The sequence below is a fragment of the Colobus angolensis genome, unplaced genomic scaffold, assembly GCF_000951035.1.
Source record: "Colobus angolensis palliatus isolate OR3802 unplaced genomic scaffold, Cang.pa_1.0 Scaffold77, whole genome shotgun sequence".
In the NCBI taxonomy this organism is placed as follows: domain Eukaryota; kingdom Metazoa; phylum Chordata; class Mammalia; order Primates; family Cercopithecidae; genus Colobus; species Colobus angolensis.
In genome coordinates, this window is record NW_012121487.1 from 723,959 (window position 1) to 731,629 (window position 7,671).

Here is a 7,671-nt window from a genome sequence, read left to right on the forward strand (position 1 = left end):
CAGGCTTGAGCCACCGCGCCCGGCTTAATTTTTGTATTTTTAATAGAGACAGGGTTTCACCATGTTGGCCAGGCTGGTCTCGAACTCCTGATCTCAGGTGATCTGCCTGCCTCAGCCTCCCAAAGTGCTGGGATTACAGGCATGAGCCACCACACCCAGCCCTGTGCCCATATTCTAACTCCTTAACTTCTTTGCTGCAGGACTTTGGACAAGTTACTAACTCTCTACAACCTCATCTCCTCGTCTATAAGATGGGGATAATGATCATCCCACTTCATAGGGCTGTAGTGAAGATAAAATGACGTAAAAGGTGTGATGTGTATGGACCTGTGCCTGGCTAGCGGCTAATGCTATTAGTTGTAGGCAGAGATGTCATGAGTGGGAATCAAAGCTGAGAAACGGTAGGTGCTAAGGCACCACAGGAGTGCAATGTGGATGGCAGTGGTTCCAGGACCTAGGCAAACGGTACCAGCCCAATCTCCAAGGAGCGAGGGGAGCAGCAGCAGTCTCCCCAAACACACCCTGGCACAGCTGCCATCCCACCCGTCACCCCAAAGTAGGTACCTTATTGTAGTAGCCATAGGTGATGGTGTTGGGCACAATGCCTGCCTGCCGCATCTCCAGCATGACCCGCACAGACAGCACAGGCTGCCCATAGTGTGAGCAGAGCTGCATCAGTACCCGGTAACACACCTGGGCCAGGAGAGGCACAGGACAATGGGAGACTCACTCTCAACCAAAACCAAAGTCTCAGCAAGCACCCTCTTCCAGCCTCCCCAATTCTCACAGACATCACTGGCCCCCGGTGGGTCCTGGGGCTACCTCAGAGCCACCCACCCTTTCTGCTGACGCTGCCACCCTACAGTCTCCACTGCTATACCCTGAACATGCTTATTCACTCAATGAATGTTTATAGATAATCTGCCCAGCTCTGGGGATCTGCAACTTCTTTCCTTAGTCTCCAAGTTTCCCTCTCACAGCCCTCTCTGGCTGCACAAGGCTCACTGGGCCTGGGTGTGAGCATGGCCACATAGATTGCCTACCTCATCAGGGAGCACCACCTTGCCGCTCTCCATCTGGCGCAGCACATGGTAGGCCGTGTGCAGTGCCTGCACCCGGGAGGGTGCCGAGCGCACATAGGCAGGCAGACACAGGAACCACAGCCCATAGCAGTGCCCCAGCAGGCACCGGGCCCACAGCTCAGGCACAGCTGCTGACTTCTGTGCCATCCGCTGTGCAACCTTCATCTCCTAGGTAGGACAGGGAACACATCAGGGTGAGTACAAGTCTGTCTGTCTATCTATCTATCTATCTATCTATCTATCTATCTATCTATCTATCTATCTATCTATCTATTTATTTAAGACGGTCTTGCTCTGTCACCCAGGCTGGAGTGCAGTGGCACAATCTTGGCTCACTGCAGACTCGGCCTCCTGGGCTCAAGTGATTCCCCCACCTCAGCCTCCCAAGTAGCTGAGATTACAGGGACGCACCACCATGCTCGGCTGATTGTTTTGTACTTTTTGTAGAGACAAGGTTTTGCCATGTGGCCTAGGCTAGTCACAAACTCCTGGGCGCAAGTGATCTGCCTCCCTCAGCCTCCCAAAACGCTGGGATTAAAGGCGTGAGCCACCAGGACAGACCCTTAAGTGGTGTGGGGAGAAGTATCACCTTCTCTGAGGAAGGATCTGTGCTCTAAGGAGGAGGAGGGATGCTGTATTCCATAGGCTGCAGCCCTGCCTGGAGCCCCGTGCAGAGAGGCTGGCCCTTAAGCATGGACGGGTGCCCTAGAAGACATGGCCAGTCCCTGGATTCCCAGAGTGCTCAGAAGATGAAGGTGATGACGATGCTGATAATGACAGTGATAATAGCAACTAATGTTTATACAGGCTTGCTTATGTGTCAAGCACATTTAAACTTCTAACAACCTCATGGGTTAAGTACTATTGTTATCCCCATTTTGTAGATGAGGAAACTGAAGCAGCAGCCGCCCTCAGCCTGATCCAGGTCCCTCAGTGCGGTCTACCCACTACTTACCTGTTTGGTACGGCGAGGAGCAGGACTGCTGGGGGCGCTACGTGAAGGGCCTGGCACAGGCAGGGCCCCAGGCTGCTCTTGAAGAGACTCAAACAGCTCAGCCCGTAGCTCTGGGAACCCATCGTAGCTGGAGAGGCAGAGAGAAGCAACATTGGGGCAGTCAGCACAGGGTCAAGCAAGTTGGACTGGACCAGTCTGTGGGGCCCTGGAACACGTGAGGGGCCAAGAGACTCTCACCAATACTGGGGAGTGGATTCACTGCCCTCTGGTACGGGAGGCTCCTCGGGAGGTGTGATAAAGACAGTGAGCTCACTTCCTGACAGCTCCTCTAGCTCCACTAAAGGTGTCGGCTCAGGCTTCTCCTGCTCTGGGTGGACCTGGAGAAGGATTTTGAGAGAGCAAGTGTTGAGATGTTGGACACAGAACAGAGCCAGGGTGTCCAGACGATGGCATCTCCCAGGAAAGCTCATCCATAGGGAAAGAGACACAGCCTGGGAAGATGGAGTCAGGAACCGGAGGACAGTAAGTTACATGTATGGGGCCAGCTGTGTATGGCTGCACAAGTTGTGCACTGGATAACTCAAGGAGTGCCATCCCAGTTAAGATATAGAGTTGTGTTTAAAATGTTCCTGGGGGCCAGACACAGTGGCTCACGCCGGTAATCCCAGCACTTTGGGAGGCCGAGGTGGGCAGATTACTTGAGGCCAGGAGTTCGAGACCAGCCTGGCCAACATGGGGAAACCCTGTCTCTACTAAAAATAAGAAAATTCGCTGGGCATAGTGGCGCACACCTGTAATCCCAGCTACTTGGGAGACTGAGGCAGGAGAATCACTTGAACCTGGGAGGTGGAGGTTGCAGTGAGCCACTGCACTCCAGCCTGGGAGACAGAGCAAAACTCTATCTCAAAAAAATTTTAAAAAAATAAAAATAATTAAAATAAATAAATAAATAAAACAAAATGGCCCTGGGGTCTACAGCCATACCACCCTGAATATTCCTGATCCCGCCTAAAATGGCCTTGGGGCAACAGAAACAATGAGGGAGAGAGCAGAGGCCAATGAGCACACAGAGAAGGGGCAATACCTTGTCAACACAAGAGTCGAAGAATTCGAGGGCAGCATGGCGAGCAGAGCCGAAAGAGCACTCCTCAATGAACTGTGAGAACATCTGTGTATGCAGCAGCTGAGAGTAAAGTTTGTGGCTGGAGCGTTCCCGAGATTTGAGGAAGCCTGAAGAGGATGAGAATGGGGCAGAGGCGGGGTGTGACCAGGGCTCTCTACCACAGCCATAGCTTTTTTGAATCTCTTCTTGGCTCACTGCCCACTCAGGCCCAAAGCCATCATCTCTTGGACCCTCTGGCACAACTACCCTAATAGCAAGTTGACCGGTTGAGCAGCCCCAGCACAATGGCCCTAGAGAATCCCTCCCTTTGTCTGCCTGTACCCACTGCCTCAGGCTGGGTGGTCTCCAAGGGCAGGGTCCCTGCACAAAGCTTTGCCCATGGGGTCTGCTCACTACAGGGATTACTGTGTCTACCCTAAGCCCGGGGCTCCAGAGGGCAGGACCACAGCTGGTTTCTTCTTTGTACCCTGATTCCCCCCAAGACCAGAAGAGTGAATGGCTCAAAGCAAGTGCCCATAAAAACATTTGCCTAGTGAAGGAATGAACAACGGAGTGGCTCCCAGTCCCTTCTGCCTTTCTGACAGAGCCCAGCCCCTCGCCACCTCCTCCCGTGATACCATCTCCAAGCAGAGACAGGCCCTCTGTACCCTGCAGGAAGAAAAGGTTGTCAACATCACGAGCTCCCTCGGAGGGGGCCTGGGTGAGTGGGCGCAGGAAGACCCGGTAGCCCTTGAGCAGACAGGCCATGAAGCGGAGGAAGGCTCCTTGGACTTCGCGTTCCAGCCGGGCCCTGCGGCCACACACTGCCTCGTAGTCTGTCAGTAGGAACTCCAGGGATGCCTCCTCCTCAGGTCCAGTGTATGCTGGGAGCCAGGGCAGCCTGAGAGTCAGGGCTGGCTCCCAGAGCGTTAGCCTCAAGTCCACTCTCACACCTCCATCTCCACCTCCAGCCTCTGACAGAGCTTGCACCAGTAGCAACTGAAGCATTACCTTCAACTAACAGGTTCAAGCTCAGCATTTCCCACATGTTCAGGAATACTGTCTGCCCTTCCTTCTAGCTTCAGTTGAAATTGGAATCTCCCTCAGTTCTACCAAATGCAATGCTAACTCCGCTCACCTCCTCAAGAAATGTCTAGCTCCCCACAGACCTCTGCAAACTGGAGGTTTGAGGCCAATGACAGTTCCCAGCCTCCCTCCCGACCCAGGCTTCTCACTCTGGTCCAGCTGCTGGTACAGGTTTGTCAGTGTGGCCAGCAGAACCTTGTAGGGTCTGCGGGGCAGGGTCCGAGGGGAGAGGAGCTTCTTTTCCTCAGTCCTGTGAGAGAAGCATAAGGGGAAGGAGGAGTGGCGAGGCTCTGGGATAGGGTGACAGAGCTCCTTGCCAGCCTCCCTCACGTGCCTGAAGCTCTTTTTGAGACCGTAGCACTCCACACACTAGCCCATTCCTGCCCACCACCCTGCAGTCCCCAAATGAGACTCAGCCTCTTACTGGAAGAGTGTGTTGGTATCAAGGTCGACACAGATGACATCAGCAGGCGGGTCATGCAGATCAAAGTAGCTGGAGTGGATACCCACAATGAAGGGCACTGGGGCACTCAGCACATCTGCCAGCACCAGCGGGCACAGAGGAATGTAGGGGCACTGCCAGTGCAGTGGGAAGATCATCTGAAGCACCAGGCAGTGAGAACCAGTGAGCAGGGGGTTGAGGCAGCAGTGGGGGGCATAGGAGAGAGAGAGAGGGCATTGGCCTTGGGGAGTTGGTGCCTGTTGAGAGAGGCTATTGGAAGTAGGCTCTAGAGAAGAGCTCTTGATGGAAGCTATGTGTCCCTGCAGGCTGTGCCCAGGGAGGGGAAAGGAAGGAAAAGGGAACAGTCCAGGCAGGGATAGGGGCACCAGAAAGAACCATGGTTCTGGGGAAGATGGGCCAGGCGGGGCAGCACTCACCGAGACGAGGGCCTCGCAGACGCTGGTGAGCAGATCTGGCCGCAGCGAGTGGACCAGCAGCTTGTGCTCTGTGAGCACAGCCAGCAGCAGTGTGATAGCCAGGTCAGGGCCCAGGCTCTGCAGCAGCTGCAGGAAGCTGGCACCACTGCAGGCAATGCCGGGGTGGGGAAAGGGTCACCAGGAGACCCTGGGGACCCTTCCCCAGATGCCAGGTACAGCCACCACCTGGACCCAGCCTGCATAAACCTCAATAGCTGCACCCACCTGCCCAGCACCTACCATGTCCTTGGTCATTAAAGCTCCCCTCCCCATAATCTGAGCATATACCTGAGGGGCAGGGGCGAGGATACAGGCTGACAGAGGAGCAAGTTGTCATAGGGAGACATCTGGGAGGGAAGAAGAGCTATGGCTCAGGGTAATGATGCCAACTCCCCTCCTTCCATCAGCCCGGCCCCAGCCTCAGCTCTCACCTGCACTAGGATGCGGGGTCTCTGTGGGGAAGGGAAGGGCACGTTGTGAATGAAGTGGGAGATGTGCCTGGGGGACAGAGAAACAGGTCAGAGCATACTCCCCATTCCATCCCTGTCCTCCCTCCACATTTTCTGAGCTCTTTCACCACTTCTCAAGAACCTTATTCCTTCCTGAACCCCACTTTGAGACCTGTTATGAGCCAACAGAGCCTCCATTATGCATATAATTTGCGCAGATCAGAAAAGAAATCCTCCCTGGGCATACACAGCCCCTTGCCAGGACCTAACTAGCAAGTTTAGACTAGATTTCAGGCCCTCCTCCCCTCCTCAGCCTGTGGCGTTTTTACAATGGATAAACTGTACAACCACACACTGCAGCCCTGTCCCTTACCCTGTGCCCAGCCCTCCCCCACGCACATCTGAATCTCTCCCATCTCTCCTGGCCCCCTTATCCCTTCCTAACTCCTTCCCAATGGCAGAGGAGCCATGCTCACGCTTCCAAGGGCAGGCGGTGGGGGCCTGAGACGGAGTAGCGGTAAAGGAAGGTGAGGAAGGCGCGGAAGGCAGGGAAGGCAGGCCAGCGGGACAGCACAGCGATGGCGCGCCGGCTGCGCACAGCTCTGCCCCCCAGTGCCCGACCCCGCTCCACGGCGCTCAGCAGGCCCAATGCCCGTGCCTGTCGCTCTGACAGCCTGGCCCTTGGGAACGCCTCGTAGAACTGCAGGGCGGCACCATACACCTGGCAGGGAGCAGAGAGGTGGTCAGGCAGGCCCTGCATAGCCCGGACCCCTTGCCACACTCCACACACCCACCTTATCACCAGCTGCACCCGTGAGCACAAAGGTGGAGAAGACGGGCACGGGGTACTTGGTCTGGGCAGGCCAGCACTCGATAGTGGCCCCCATGGGCAGGCAGAAGACGGGCACTGACTCGGGCAGCGGGAACGCCTCATTGTCCTCCTCCGGGTAGCGGCCCAGCAGCTCTGCACCCCCAGCAAAGTTGGGGGTACCCAAAAGGAGCAGGGTCCATCAGACTCCAAGGGAAAGGAACCAGGGGATCCCAGAGAAGGCCCAAGTAGCAAAGAAGTAAATTCCAGGGACACTTAAGGTGCCTGCCAAGAGGCACCAGGGCAAAGGGATGTAGGGTCACAGGATTGGAGGGATAAAGGGGCCACTCACCTGCCTCGTACACCAGCGTGTTGGCCTTCGCCAGGCCCACCTTATAGCACAGGTACACTGCTGGGCCCCACTACCCCAGAAATGGCAAGAGACAAGCAGATACATAGCTAACAAAGATTTCTGGGGTCCATTTTCTTTCTACCACCCCTAAATGTTCTTTTGTCTTTAAAGCTCCCATTAATGCCAGTGCCCCAAGACCAGAGTTACCCCTCTGGACTCACCCCTGTGGTCAGAGCCTTGGTCCTGGGATGCCCTTTGTTCCCAGTGTCCACACCCACTCTTACACCAAGAGGGACCAGGTGTCAGCTCTTGACCCCACTCACCATGCCAGGGTTGAGGTTGCGGTGTAGCCGGCAGTAAGTATGGGGAGTGCCCTCGCCCTTACTGGGCAGCACCAGGCAGAGGTCGGTGATGCCCAGGGCATGCAGCCCTGCCCCCTCTGCTGCCCGCCGATAAGTGAGGTAGGTGCGGGGGTGCCCAGGGCCTGGAGGGGCCAGGTTTGCTGAGTGGCTGTAGGGTGTCGTGTCAAGCACTTGGAAGCCGGGCTTGGGACGTTCCTTCCCCTCATACAACACCCTTAGCACAGAAAGCAAAGAGAGATGTTGGGAGGTCAGGGTAGAGGACAAAGACCCAATCCTGCCAGATCTGCCTACCTAACCCCTTGAACCTGCCTTGCACCCGTAGCCTTGTCAAACTCTAATACCAGGGCCCACCTCTTCTTGCTGAACTCTGCCCTCCAGAATCCTGTGCCTTTTCTTTGGCCTTTGGCCTTATTTTGTGGTCAGCAACAATCCTGCATGACTTCTATGGCTCTCATACTCATTAATAAACACTAAGAGTCAGCTGGGCACGGTGGCTCATGCCTATAATCCCAGCACTTTGGGAGGCTGAGGCAGGTGGATCACCTGAGGTCAGGGGT

General features: G+C 55.5%; 1 protein-coding gene across 1 annotated transcript in view; it reads right to left on the reverse strand.

The window, feature by feature from the left end:
• Positions 1 to 7,671, reverse strand: part of DENND4B (DENN/MADD domain containing 4B) — a 15,624-nt gene that overhangs the window by 6,926 nt on the left and 1,027 nt on the right. The window contains exons 2-16 of the mRNA XM_011928163.1: positions 7,076 to 7,328; positions 6,753 to 6,822; positions 6,387 to 6,556; positions 6,069 to 6,313; positions 5,575 to 5,641; positions 5,432 to 5,490; positions 5,105 to 5,249; positions 4,650 to 4,825; positions 4,375 to 4,475; positions 3,808 to 4,023; positions 3,122 to 3,267; positions 2,275 to 2,414; positions 2,038 to 2,164; positions 1,044 to 1,250; positions 565 to 693 (exon numbers count right to left, since the gene is read on the reverse strand). Coding sequence (XP_011783553.1) covers positions 565 to 693; positions 1,044 to 1,250; positions 2,038 to 2,164; positions 2,275 to 2,414; positions 3,122 to 3,267; positions 3,808 to 4,023; positions 4,375 to 4,475; positions 4,650 to 4,825; positions 5,105 to 5,249; positions 5,432 to 5,490; positions 5,575 to 5,641; positions 6,069 to 6,313; positions 6,387 to 6,556; positions 6,753 to 6,822; positions 7,076 to 7,328 — 2,251 coding nt within the window. The remainder of the gene's footprint in view (positions 1 to 564; positions 694 to 1,043; positions 1,251 to 2,037; positions 2,165 to 2,274; positions 2,415 to 3,121; positions 3,268 to 3,807; positions 4,024 to 4,374; positions 4,476 to 4,649; positions 4,826 to 5,104; positions 5,250 to 5,431; positions 5,491 to 5,574; positions 5,642 to 6,068; positions 6,314 to 6,386; positions 6,557 to 6,752; positions 6,823 to 7,075; positions 7,329 to 7,671) is intronic.